The following is a 14,484-nucleotide window of genomic DNA, read 5'->3' on the forward strand; positions in this document are numbered from 1 at the left end:
CCTCCCTACCCCAGTCCAGCCACCCCATCTACCCCACTCCCCAAACATGTCCTCCCCCTCTCCCACCCCACTACAAGCCCCAAAGGGGCCTGTATTACAGCTATGGTGTAGGTAGCTACTCCAGATACAGTAAGCCCCAGATGTACTCTCAAAGAGACCCACTATCCTGTGACTACTCAGACCGACAAGGTGGTGTACGGCACACAGCATCCTTGCACAACACAAAGGGAACATCCAATTTCCACTCAAAATACTTTGACTCTCCAATACGACGCCAGAACGTATTTCGCCCTGTTTACCGCAACATCTCCCCCTCCGAGTCCGGGGTCCCCAGAATTGAGAGGCACTCATCCTCCAGTCCCACCTATTCAGATGAGGATGACTCCCCCTTTATGTCCCCTGAAAAACCCAGTGGGGGAGGGACAACCGTCCCGACCTCTAGTTTGTCAGAGGATGCGGATCCGGCCACAGCCGAGCTCTTCTCCAGGGGTATGAAGAGGACCCAGTCGCGCCTCGCCACCATCCTGCCTGCCATCTGGAGGGAGGACGCGGAACTGCAGGCGGATAGCGTAACTGACGCCAAGAAATCCCCCATGCACCTGTTTCTGACTGAGATCTCTAGTGTGTCAGAGTCAAATGATGCCAAGTCCAAGGAGGGGAGGACCTCATGGGAGGGAGAGACAGAGCGGGAGAAGAAAAGGGATGGGGAGAGGTCAGGGAACTTCCTCCAGCCCTTGAGAGGGGGGATGCGTCGGTCCTGGTCGCTGGTCACAGAGCTGGGCTCTGCAGAACAGACATTGGGGCCAGACAGAAACACACAGATGGGGACAGAGGTGGAGAGGGTGAGGAAAGGCTCCACCCAGAGAGATCTATTCCTCACTGAGATCACAAACACAGGAAGGATGGATGCAGGCATGGAGAGAGATCCGGTGAAGTTCCTCCACCCTCCTGGCTCCCAATCGCGTCTCTACACCTACACCTGCGCCCCCGGCCTCCTGTCCTATGCTGAGGCCGAGGAGGCATACTCCAGGGGCATGAGGAGATCCCGATCCCTCCTCTCCGAAATCACAGTGGGGATGCAGGAGTCGGAGTCACAGGAGACGGAGAAGGAGACAGAGAAGGGACAGATGACCAGAGAGGAGTTCCTGAAGGAGATCCAATCAGCAGAGACCTTTTTGACGGAGATCATATCCAGACAAAATGCAACCGCCTCCAACAAGCATTGCGAGGACTTGTCTCAGTCACCCACTCCAATGTCACCAGAATACGAGTCAATATGCATAGATCCTGACTCCTCTCAGACCATCCGTTTCCAATCAGAGAGTTCCATACGTACATCAAACAGAGGCAAAGACGATGTAGCACCGGAGGCCATTTACGCCCAAGTGACTAAACGGGCAAAAAAGAGTGAGATAAAGGTCACTATACGGCCTGAGATCCCAGTACTGCAAATAGGATCAAATAAACAGTTTGTCAAACAGGAAGAGGACTGTCCCACACACACAACCTGCCTCAAGGACTCACCCAGCTCACTCACAGATCCCACCGCTGACACCAACTCTCACCCAGACTCTCAGCCCCAGCCTGGTGACTTTGTGTTCTCAGAGATAATGCCAAAAAATGGCCTCCTCCTTTACCAAACATTCCCCAGTACAAAAACAGAGGAGGACGTTTCAGAAGGTCCAGCCTTACCTGTAAGAGAAACACAGAGAGTCAGAGAAAGGGTCGAGCTCTCAAGACAAGCTCAAGTTCAGTCTTTATCTCAAGACAGTTTTACCGGAGAAGTGGAAGAATCTGAAAAGAAACCCTGTGATGATGAGTCACCTATTTCTGTAGATGAGAAAGAGAGCAGGGGTCAGAATAATGTTGGGGAAAGGAATTGTGAGAGAATGAAAGGTGATGCTGAGGTCAGAGATACAGGGAAAGGATGTCAGAAGCAGGAAGTTGTTGATGACATTTTACATGACTTAACAACAGAGACATCAGAAACAGATAGAGCATGTCAAATTGAATCTAAAGATCACAAGGAAGAAGGGTCAGAGAGTTCAAAAGGTTGTGACAGTCAAATAAAGAACGACAGATCACATTGTTCTACTGCTCAGTCACATAACCCAAATGTTGAAAGCTATTTACAAATCAACAAACAGAATTCACAGATCAACCAAGAAGGAAGGTCAGACCCAAGTCAAAAGAGCCCTGCAGCCATTCCCACCACCCCAGACTGGGACCCATCCTCTGACCTCTCTCTCTCCACCATGACCCCCTCAGACTCATTCCTTTCATCTTTGACCCTCAGTTCAGCCGACTGTCTGACCCCAGGTGACCCGTATGTTGGAGGTGAAGGACCAGGTGGTTGGAGGGTGCTGGGGACAGAAACCCCCCACAGAGACTCCGCCTACTTCTCTGACAGTGACTGGGAAGGGGAGGGGCTTAGCAGGAAGGGCAGTGATGGACTGAGCGTGACCAGACCCGGCAGCGGACGAGGCGGAGAGAGGGGGACGCTGACAGGAATAGAAGAGAAGACAGAATTAGAGGATGAGGGAGAAACCGGGGGAAAGAGTCCCTTGAAGAGGATTTCAAATAAGGGAATTGACATTGAGAGGGAAAAGGAGACAGTTCTTGAGCAGAATGCTCATGTGCAGGATATCTCTCAAAACAGTGATGATGGATATAAAGACATGTCAAGTATTCAGGAGAACGACCTCAGTCTGAAAGAAGTAGAACATAAAACAGGGTTAGAATCAGAACAGAGAGAAGATTCTGGAATGTTCCACAATGAGAGTGGAGAGTCAGATGAAAAAGGCCTAGTCCATCCGGGACTACTGTCTGATAACTCACAGACCAAGGAGAACAATGAGTTTATAGCTAAGCTGTTCTCTAATTTAGATGATGCACCTCTCAAAGAGTTCTCTTACAATGATGGAACTCAAATTTGTAATCATTACACAGAAGGTGTGATTTCTCATGTGGAGTCGAATGATTTTAGATTCCATGACTCCACAGACAAAGACTTGACATTGCCTTCTAATAGTACCACTAAGACAGATTGTTTGAAATTAATATCTGCCAATCAGACAAAGGATAACAAACTTGAGAATGAAGAACTTCCAGGTATTGAAGAGAGAGAAAATTATAATTCCATGAAAGACACTACGGAACCAGTGACAGCGTTACATGGCGACCATGATAACAGAGAATCCAGGCTATCTAGGTTCTACGGTATTCAAACCAGCGAGGTCAAACTCAGTGAAGATATTCCAGTAGTACTGGATCCCAACGACGGAGAGAGCACCAATGACGAAGAGAGCAAACTGGCCTCTTCTTTCTGGGCCGAGGGGGTCACTGAGGGGTCTGAAAGAGAAGATGGGCAAGGTCTGGAGATTCAACACACCGACGCCAATGAGCTTGGCCTGAGAAACTTGTGTTACTCAGAGGAAAGCGAAGACGAGAGGGCCAAGGCCAAATCAGAGACAGAGAAACAGCTTGCTGCTGGAGAGCTGTGTAACGCCATGAAGGAGAAATCTCCTCAAAGAGGACCAGTGACGGGGAGCCAGAGTGGGTCTTTGAGCAGGGATGGGTCTGCTGAGACTGTGGACAGGGAGTCGTCTAAGGATCTGGAGATGAATGCTAAAGAGCTGTGGAACACTCTGGAGGAGGGGGAGGGGAGAGGGGGAGGAGTGGTGAGGGGCGAGTTCGACTGTCACCGTTTCCAGCAGGGAGACCTGCACCTGTGGCCATCGGAGAACGACCAGTGGGCCTCGCCGGAGAACAGAAACCAGGAAGCTGAACTCGGATTGGAATTCTTCTCAGCGTTCGGAAAGACCTGGGAGGAGAGGGAGCAGCTGGTGGTAGGCCGGGAATTCTGGGAGGCTGAGGAGAACGATGAAATGGCGGGGAGTGAGCCTCATCCAGCCGTCCTCCAAGATAGTGAAGATACTTCTAATGACGAGAGGCAGGGACGCGTAGCCTACCTGGAAATAAAGGGAGAGTTGTCCCAGAAACAGGCTCTCTCCAGTAGCATTGACAGCCAACTATCCCAGGCACTTGATGTACAGCAAGAGGAAAATATAGAAAATCCAGATAGGTTTGACGATAATGATGAGCAAAATGTTGAAGGTGATCAGCTAGTGGTTGAGGTGGAAAACCGAGAAATCCCAGAGCATGAGACCTTTGCAAGAGGGAGGCAGTTCAGGTCACTCACTGAGACGGGTGGAGACAGTGAAAGTCAAACTGCATCTCTTCTAAACGACTTGGATGGAAACATTGCTCAAGATGAGGGAAATCAGAACTTCAACAGGTTGAATCATCTCAGTGAAGTCCAAATGGAAGAAGGGGCAATGGCTGAAAATAACATAGAAAAAGAACAGGACTTTGAATTAGACAACCATCTTGCTCCCACAGTAAAGAGTATATATTTGGGTGTATCTATCTGCCTCACTGGAGTACCACAGGTAGATTTGTCAGGATTACAACATATTGAGCCAAGCATACGCATTGAAGAAGCTGACTCTATTCGCCAGCTTGTGGGTGAGGACAGAGAAGGGGGAGTAGACATTGTAAACACAGGTGAGGATTTGAGAGACATATCTCTTCTATGTGACCCGGTGTCTTATCCCAATGATAATGACTTGGAGGATATAGCCTCTTGTACAGATCTGTATGGTTCACAAGGAGACAACTTTCAGTTCAGTTCTGTAGACTTTCCCAGCCCTCCTCCTAGTATAGATATTGATATGCAAGAAGACAGGTTGCAGAGTTTAGATGATTCTTTTCCTAGTCCCCCACCTTCTGTCATAGAAATAGACGACGATAGCGGTCTTATAAACCTTGATTATTTAGGCTCAGATTTCATTACCAGTGCTGAGAGAGACCCAACAATGCCCCCCCCTCCTCACACTGATATCCCAGAGCCGCCCCCCTTACCACCCACCACAACCCACAGCAGAGGGATCTCTGCAAACCTCGACCTTTCACCTGTACATCCAACACTTCCATTATTCTCAGGTGACAGCCAGAACCAGAGCCGCCTTACATCAAACATGTCCGAGGATGACAGAAATAACCTGTCCCAGAAAAACACAACCACCACCTCCACCACACTCCCGTCATTCCCCCAGAGTCCCCTCAACACCATCCCAGAGCTGTTGATCTCTGAGTGGAAGGATTTGGACGAGGAGCCTCTGGAAGATTTTGAGAAACTGGAGCAGCTGTGCTGCATATCTGGGGATGAGGAGGACACCCTGGGTGACCTCTTCCTGGGGAATCTGGAGCTGTTGGAGTCTATGAAGAAGATGCCTGAGCAGAAAACTAAGGGTTCTGGAGAGAGCGATAAAGGTGAAGAGACCTGTGGGACCTCCATGCCTGAGGGGAAGAGGAGAGTGGAACTGAAAGAGGAAGTTGACGGAATCTCTGAGAGCGCTGACTGGCTGGTCAGGTCGGTTCCATCGGCGGTCCAGGACATCCCAACTGGGGCTAAACTTTCACCTCAGGAGGAGAGGCGTGAACTACAGTTCCCATCAGCCCTTTCACCATGTCATTCTCCTGACTCCAAGGACCAGAGGTCACTTTCCAAGATGCCCACTAAAAATGGCCTAATGATGCAGGTGAGCATTAGCCTTGCATTTTAACCCCAAGTTGCACAACTTTGTAGATGTATGAAAGTATAAGCCTACACAATTTACAATATCCATTTTCCTGAATATGTTTAAACATTCATACCCCTATTATCTTCTTCTGTTTCCCTTTCTTCAGGTGTGTGAGGAGAGACTGCAGTTCTCTCTCTGTGAGAATGTTAAAACGAACGTCCTCCGGGGGGCGACAGTAAGCGACAGCGTCATTCTCCGCCCATGGGGAGACCAGCCCTTAGATGGGGGCGGAGACACAGTCAGTGTGAAGGATGTAGGAAGGTATGTTCTCTCTATCACAGGTGGTTGGTGGCACCTTAATTGGGGAGGAGGGGCTTGTGGTAATGGATGGAACAGAATCGGTGGAATGTCATCAAATACATCAAACACATGGTTTGATGCCAATTCATTGGCTCCGTTTCATCCATTGTCATGAGTTGTCCTCCCCTCAGTAACCTCCACTGCCCTCTATGTATTTTGAGATTTATCAAACTGTTGTGTTGAATGATGGCAGGCAGACAGATAATAAAAGAAGATGTCTTTTTTTCTGTTCTTAGCGAAGAGGAGCCGGACACCGAACCCAATTCTGAACCCCAGAGTGAGTCTGATGCGACTGACAGTGAACCACTGACTGTGATCCAGCAGCCAGAAGTTACACCCCCTCAGTCTGTGGCAAACCAAGCAATGAAAGGTACCTCCAGACTTTTTTGTGTGTGAAATGTGTATGAATAGGATGCAGCATTGTTCACATTCTCCCACTCTGCAGGTGTGTAAATGACATGTTCTAATGGATAGATTGGTGCTTTCTGACACCATCTTTCATGTCTGACTTTATCTATTCCTCTCTTTTATTTCACAGCCAAACTGGCTCGCCTGTCCCTCTCCCTCTCCCTCCCTCCTCTCCCTCTTGCTCTCCCTCTCTCCTCCAGTCCCAAGCGAGGGTTCAGGGAGGGAGGGCTACACCGAGACAGGAGTGGGAGACGGAGGGGTGCGTCCCCAGGAAGTGACCCCGATGAGGATGAGGAAGAAGAGCCGGAAGACGAAGGCTCCAGGAGGGTGATTGTTGTCACGGAAACAGACGTTGGCAAAAGGGTGGGGCTCAGGAGTCTGCTGAAGTCACCAAGGGAACCGATAGACAAAGAGAAAGACAGAGGGAGAAACGTGTCCTTTTTTGATGATATCACTGTCTATCTCTTTGATCAGGTGTTTGTTTAGTTTTTTCCCCCCCTCATATATTGAGTCCCATGTTACTCTTGGGCTTTTAACACTTTCACTATATTGGATGTACATGTACTGTCTCTGCTCCTTTTTAGTCCCTGACTCTTCCTCTCTGTTTCTGAAACAGGAAACTCCAACCAGTGAGCTGAGTAGTTCCACCCGCACCAGTCCAGCTCCAGCTCCTAACAAAAGCACTAAATTTGATTTACATGGTACGTACTACGTATGCATGCATGTTGCTATTAGAAACCATATAACGGTCCTGTACATCATTCCCTTCTTAGAGCCAATAGAAAGCTTTTGATAAAATCACTACAATAACAAGCACCCATTGGACAGCTCCCATCTGATCCCCACTCACTGAAATTGAGAACCCCTCACACCAACCCCTTTTCTAAATATGCGCCCCCAAAATGTATCTCTTGTAATTATCCCCCACACGCTGTGACATGGGGAATGGAGTGGGGACATAAATCTGGTGCTCAACAATGCACGTCTAAGATGTGTTTTCCACCCTATCTCCAGAAGCCGTCCGCTCTCAGTCTCTCCCACTGATCGCTTCATTTCACAGAATAATGAGAGTTTTGGCTGATCCCCTCTGGGTGTTTTGAATAGACTGTATATAGAAAAGCATCAACACCAAAATAATCTACTTTCATGATCTCTGTCAGCCTGCAGAGTTGAACAGTTCAAAGCTTTGCAAGGAGAGAAAGTTTATTTTTAACTTGGGAGTGTGGGCCTTTTTGTGCTTTGGTTCTACAAGAGGATGTTTGTACACACGTATAGAGTATATTAACTAATGATATACCATTTGTGTAATGTTTTTATCGTACATATATTTTTTTAATAACATTTACAGTTGTATGCTTTTGTTTATGTCTTGTGCCACAGGGGTCAATTCGATTTCATGAAATGTGTTAGAATGCATCCCCTGAATTCAAATAGTATTTACTCCAACCCTAGTACAGTATGTTTGTGTATGGCATAGTTGTAGTATAGTAATTCCTTAATTCCCTTACTTACACCATGCTCCTGTCTTTCTACCAGGAGCAAACAGCAAAGGCAAAGACTCCAAAAGAAAAGGGGACTTGTCAGTCAAACCGAGGTCGCCCGTGGGGGCCAACCCAGTGACATCCTCGCGTTTTACCGTCAGCCCAGCCGATGACCCCCACTTGGTGTGAGGCAGGGTTCCGGAATCCTCTGAGTTGTTCTGTAACCCTCAGAACAGGAACCTTCTGAGAGTGGCCAGTGGATTCCCCTCCAAACATAACCATTCTCAGAGGCTATTTTTTTATCGATCAGGCAACGGAAAGAAAAGACTCCCGTTCTAAAAGCTGGACACATTCCAGGTTTAACCAGCTACCAGTCCTTGTACGAGAAAGGTTGTTGATATAATAACTCCTCCCTGTATCCTAGGGTCGATTTATAGACACTGGCTGGAAGTGGTTGATGGCAAAGGCAGTTTGTCCTAGGCGAAGAAGAGTCTGGAGCTTTGTAAAATCTGAAACGGATTTGACGGCTATGCAATGGGAGTCATTGTGTACCAGCTTACCTTCTCTTTACCTGCTTCTTTCGGTTGTCTTTACCCAGTATGTACTGGGGGATGCACTTTCTTTTAGTCATGTATCTGTCTATGTGTAAGCTTGGATTGAAATCTTAACTTTGTAAAAACGATTTTCATTGCAGTCAGTCATACTTGTAGGCAGCAGTTGGGGCCAGAAAACAATCTTAACTCCTGTATTTGAGAGTACTCATTCAACATTTGTACAAAGATAGTGATACAAGTGTATACAATATAATTTCAAAGCCGTTTAATTTAGATGTATTCTTAGACTGCACGAAAAGATGAAAACAAGCTAAGTTTCTATATACTTTTATTCTAAAAGACTATCTCTAGCTATTATTTATTTAATTTATTCATTATTTATTTTTAAATGATTTCCATGCTTTGTAAATATTGTTTATTTATTTTGGTGCAATTCATTTATCTCTCAGAATTGTTTGGGACAAAATGCATCTAAGTAATAGCTTCTCGATTTAATTATTCTTCATAACAAATAAAGCAAGATATTTTCCCCAACCCCAAAAAATATTTTGTATAATTTCATGTCTTTATAACTGCCATCCTGTGCTTAACTTATGTCCTCAACTTGCAGGGTTTCCCAAACTCGGTCCTGGGGCCACCCTCTGCGTGCATGTTTTGGTTTTTGCCCTAGCACTACACAATTGATTCAAATAACCAACTCATCATCAAGCTTTGATTATTTTAATCAGCTGTGTAGTGCTAGGGAGAAGGTCAAAACGTGCACCCAAGGGGGGCCCCAGGACTGAGTTTGGAAAACCCTGCTCTAATATATATATATAACATGTTTCATTATTTTCTAATATGATTCAATGTATAGTTGTCTTGTCATAATTTTACTTTGTTTGAGGACAATTGATGTATCTTAGCATGATAAAATGGAAGCTTCTCATCGGTAAATATCTCCAAAAGTTAATGTATTTGTTGATTTACATTAATTTTCTACTAATAGCAACCCATCATGCAGTCAAGCTCCAACTAGTCCCTTTGTTTAGTCTGTTTCAACATCCGTTTAAAACCTGTATTGTTTAAAGAATGGGTTTCATGGGATACTGTATAAAACCAGGGGAAATAAAAACAACATACAAACTGTGAAACATTTATTGAACTGTTTGATGAAAATAAATTGTACTGTCTTATATTCTTAAGTCAGAGTATTCCTTTTGCTGTCAAAGGAGACTGGACTGGTGTTCAAACAGTAGGTCTTCTCTAGATGCTTTATTGCATTTTTTCTGCAATGAAGGATCAAACTACTGTATTATGTGGCTAACAATGGATGGCTCAAGGGATGTTGCATATCAATAGCTAATCTTATTTCCCATCCCCCATCTCTGGTTTTGGGGGCCTGATGCTTATTATGAAATTGGGACAAAGGACGGTCAAGGATAGGGTGAATAACTCATCTCCAAAATACACTACCCAAAGTAAAACACGGAATGACTAGTCATTAAATATATAAAGTATTAAGACTGGAAATATGAGTGTGATAAAGACCATTCACATTTATCCAGGTCTGATACTGGCCTATACTACGGATAAAAACAGCAATTCCCATAAAGCCTTGCTCAAGGCTCAATTTTACAAACCTCTGACCACCCATTGGATTATTTATGGTGATGCCTTTCGTCTGCGACTCGCTATAGAGGCGACGTTGATAGCGCAAGCAAACATTTTTAACGTCGAACGCATTTCGAAAGTTGTTGGATTTGTAGGGTTTCTTTTGACGGTAGGAGTTTCGAACTCCGAAGGTAAGTTCTCATAAGTTTGTGCCGTATAATTTCAGCTAACTTGCCATTCCCTGTTATTTAACTAGCTAGACTTAGCTAGCTAACTGCTGTTATAGCCACGGTTATCCAGCGAGACCAGCTTTAAAAATGTTTTTGATTCAACCTTTATTTAACTAGGCAAGTCAGTTAAGAACAAATTATTATTTACAATGACGGCCTAACCCGGACGACGCTGAGCCAATTGTGCGCCACCTTATGGGACTCCCAATCACGGCCGGTTGTGATACAGCCTGGAATCGAACCAGGGTCTGTAGTGACGCCTCTAGCACTGAGATGCAGTGCCTTAGACCGCTGCCCCACAGCTAACGTTAGCTAGCTATAAATTAATCAAATAACCATAACCTATTGTTTTTATGGTAAAGATTCTAGATTCTCACATTTAGCCTTTGCACACATTTTTACTCTAGGTCATTTACACTCGTGTGTGTGCACACGCGCTCAGCTGTGGGCTAGCTAGGAATTGACTTCATATCCATCCCCATGTCACATAGCCTTGTCCCACATTGTCGTTCCTTTCCTGCAGATGTCTCTGGCTGATGAGCTCCTGGCTGATCTGGAGGAGGCAGGGGATGAGGGGGAGGATGGGCTGTACCCGGGGGAAGAGGGGGAGAGTGATGGGGAGGGACAGGCAGAGGGAGGTTTGGAGGACATACCAGAGGAGATGGAGGTGGACTACAGCGGAGCTGAGAGTGTCTCGTCCATCGCTAAACTACGCAACAGCAAACAGGTCAGGGCAGTGTGTGTGGAGCTGCGTGCAGTCAATATACTAGAACAGGGTTTCCCAAACTGGGTCCTGGAGCCCCCCGTGGGTGCATGTTTTAGTTTTGCCCTAGCACTACATGGCTGATTCAAATAACCAACTCAGCAAGCTTTGATTATTTAATCAGCCGTGTAGTGCTAGGGTAAAAACCAGAACTTGCACCCAGGGGAGGCCCAGCACTGGGAAACCCTGTTCTAGAACATATAAGCTATTTCCAAAGTTTGTTTTGAAAACCCACAATTTGTTTGTTTACAGTTCTCAGAGATCATGGACAAAATTGCAATCTATGTCGAGAAGCAGCGCAAGAACTCTGAAGGTGATTGTTGACTGTTTGTTTTTGTTGTCACATACACCGGATAGGGTTGTTTTACTGGGTCAGTTACTTTGCCAATGCTCTAACCGCTAGGCTACCTGGCGCCCTATTGAAGACACAGCAGTTCTATGTTTGGATGTCTTGTTCTGTGGTTTATGTTCTACTCTGAATACAATGGATACTGATTCTACTTCAATGGTTTCTGATCCTCCATCTTGTGGTTTTACTGACTCTCTTCCCTTTCTCTTCAGTCTCCGGGCCGGTGGAGGCAGACCCAGAATACAAGCTGATCGTTGCTGCCAATAACCTCACAGTAGAAATTGAGAACGAGCTGAGTGAGTCCACTATGTCCATAAGTGATTGTGTGTCAATATGCTGCTGTAATTTGCTTGCATTGCGTTATGTCTAACGGTGTCTTTGTTTGTCTTTGTCAGACATCATTCACAAGTTTGTACGTGACAAGTATTCTAAGAGGTTCCCTGAGCTGGAGTCCCTGGTGCCCAACTCTCTGGACTACGTCCGCACTGTCAAGGTGAGCTGATGTTAGAGGAGAATTCTCTTCCACATCAAAATGTGTCTACATTGTTTTAAACTCTTGTCTACTATTCATGTCCCTGCTGTTGGGCTGAACACCGTGTGTGTAGGAGCTGGGGAACAACCTGGACAAGTGTAAGAACAACGAGAATTTGCAGCAGATCCTGACCAACGCCACCATCATGGTGGTCAGCGTCACGGCCTCCACCACACAGGGGTAAGAGCAGGGACACGTCACAGCCTCCGCCACACAGGGGTAAGAGCAGGGACACGTCACAGCCTCCGCCACACAGGGGTAAGAGCAGGGACACGTCACAGCCTCCGCCACACAGGGGTAAGAGCAGGGACACGTGGGACACCTGGGTTGATTCAGTTGGAGAGGTCCACCAATGGGACCGTGAACTTATTTGGTGGAGCAGACATTTACAGAATGTTCAGATAGAAATATGATCAATAGACTTTACATTATCTACACAAAAGGGAACTGTAACATCCATTTAGTTGCAGACCACCTTTCCGTCTCAATGATGTTGTATTATCAACATGACTTGTTTCCAGGACGATGCTGGGTGAGGATGAGCTGAAGAGGTTGGAGGAGGCCTGTGACATGGCGCTAGAGCTGAACCAATCAAAACACAGGATCTATGAATATGTGGAGTCCAGGATGTCGTTCATCGCTCCTAATCTGTCAGTCATCGTTGGCGCCTCGACTGCAGCCAAGATTATGGGTCAGTGATTATAAGGATTTTGTTTTTTTATATAATTTACAGGATTCTCACAATCATAAGGTCGTCTTCCTCCCTGTGGTGGTAGGTATTGCTGGGGGCCTGACCAACCTGTCTAAGATGCCAGCCTGTAACCTGATGCTACTGGGAACCCAGAAGAGGACCCTGTCAGGGTTCAGCAGCACCGCTGTGCTCCCACACACCGGCTACATCTACCACTGTGATGTGGTCCAGACTCTACCCCCGGTCAGTGCACCACACTTGGCGCTGTGTTCCCAAGAGCTTTGTTTGACTGTGGCTTTACCTAAGCTAACAAGAGCTATCCCTGTGTTGTAGGACCTGAGGAGAAAGGCAGCACGTCTGGTTTCAGCTAAGTGCACTCTGGCATCCCGAGTGGACAGCTTCCACGAGAGTGCAGACGGCAAGGTGAGGACTGGAAGAGGGAAGAAAGAAGGGCTATATAAACGTCTGTTACATATTAACTCTGGTCTTATTCTCTCTGTGCAGGTGGGCTATGACCTGAAAGAGGAGATCGAGAAGAAGTTTGATAAATGGCAGGAGCCTCCACCGGTGAAGACTGTCAAACCCCTGCCAGCACCGTTGGACGGACAGAGGAAGAAGAGAGGAGGGCGGAGGTATTTACTGTAGGGATGTGTAGATAACTGGTCCAGAGTTGTAATGTTTTTCAAAGTGCAATGTTAAACAGTATTGATGGTCTCATCTTTTGTCTGTCCTTGTCCAGGTATCGTAAGATGAAGGAGCGTCTAGGTCTGACAGAGATCAGGAAACACGCCAACAGGATGACCTTTGCAGAGGTCAGAACAGCTAATCTGTCTTTCAGGACAGCTGTTACTTTATTTTACTATGTGTAATTACAATAAATATGTATTGGTCTTTTTAACCAACCACCCTCTGTCTCTGTTTCTCTCAGATTGAGGATGATGCGTACCAGGAGGACCTGGGTTTCAGTCTGGGCCAGCTGGGGAAGTCAGGCAGCGGACGCGTCAGACAGGCTCAGGTCAACGAGGCCACCAAGGCCAGGATATCCAAGTCCCTACAGAGGAAGCTGCAGAAGCAGAACATGACGTACGGCGGCAGGTCCACAGTCGGCGGCAGGTCCACAGTCGGCAGCAGGTCCACAGTCGGCGGGAGGTCCACAGTCGGCGGGAGGTCCTCGGTCAGAGACAACTCCTCAGGAACAAGTTCCAGCGTAGCCTTCACTCCACTACAGGTAGGCCTAATTGGTTTTCTTTTCACATGGAAAAAAGCTACACGTATTTGATTTTATAATTTCAACAAACAAAGCACTTCGTCACCAGTAACGTTAGCATTTACCAGCAGGGGTGGACTCCTCGTTTCTGTTTGTGGTGGAATTGTACTTGAACTGAACTCTGTGTTCCTCAGGGACTGGAGATCGTGAACCCGCATGCAGCAGAGAAGAAGGTGGCTGAGGCCAACCAGAAATACTTCTCCAACATGGCAGAGTTCCTCAAGGTCAAGAAGGAGGGAGAGGGAAAGTGAGGAGTACACATCCAATTTATCATACACATCCACACATATACTTACACACAGGAGAGACTGATATACAGACATACCAACTTGTATTGCAAAATGAATGCAGATGGAGTGAAATGCATTCACACTGACTGATTGATCAGGCGTCATTGCATAACCATGGGGAGAAGATTGACCATGACAGTGAAGAAAAATATATTATTTAGATTGTATATTTGTTTTAGAGCATGTTGTGCTTTTTTTCTTACATTTTGACTCCATTTTGTTCCATTTTAATAAAATGAAACTAATACTTCCTGGTCTCATTACTGAAAAGTGCTTTTGGAAAGTATTTAGACTCCTTGACTTTTTCCACATTTTGTTACGTTACTTATTCTAAAATTGATTAAATTGAGGGGGGAAACAATCTACATTCTACCCCATAAT

At 46.2% G+C, this 14,484-nt stretch overlaps 1 protein-coding gene across 1 annotated transcript; it reads left to right on the forward strand.

Annotated features, from left to right (window-relative positions):
• The first annotated feature begins 10,072 nt into the window (after nucleotides 1-10,072).
• LOC120031266 (U4/U6 small nuclear ribonucleoprotein Prp31-like) lies at nucleotides 10,073-14,353 on the forward strand. Its single transcript, XM_038976943.1, has 13 exons — nucleotides 10,073-10,172; nucleotides 10,735-10,938; nucleotides 11,227-11,287; nucleotides 11,536-11,619; nucleotides 11,719-11,816; nucleotides 11,929-12,035; nucleotides 12,377-12,546; nucleotides 12,632-12,789; nucleotides 12,880-12,969; nucleotides 13,051-13,178; nucleotides 13,286-13,358; nucleotides 13,475-13,774; nucleotides 13,948-14,353. Exons 2-13 carry the CDS (start codon nucleotides 10,735-10,737, stop codon nucleotides 14,062-14,064), a joined length of 1,590 nt encoding a protein of 529 aa, XP_038832871.1. The 5' UTR covers nucleotides 10,073-10,172; the 3' UTR covers nucleotides 14,065-14,353.
• The last annotated feature ends 131 nt before the right edge of the window (nucleotides 14,354-14,484 follow it).

Source organism: Salvelinus namaycush, chromosome 37 (assembly GCF_016432855.1).
Source record: "Salvelinus namaycush isolate Seneca chromosome 37, SaNama_1.0, whole genome shotgun sequence".
Lineage (NCBI taxonomy): Eukaryota > Metazoa > Chordata > Actinopteri > Salmoniformes > Salmonidae > Salvelinus > Salvelinus namaycush.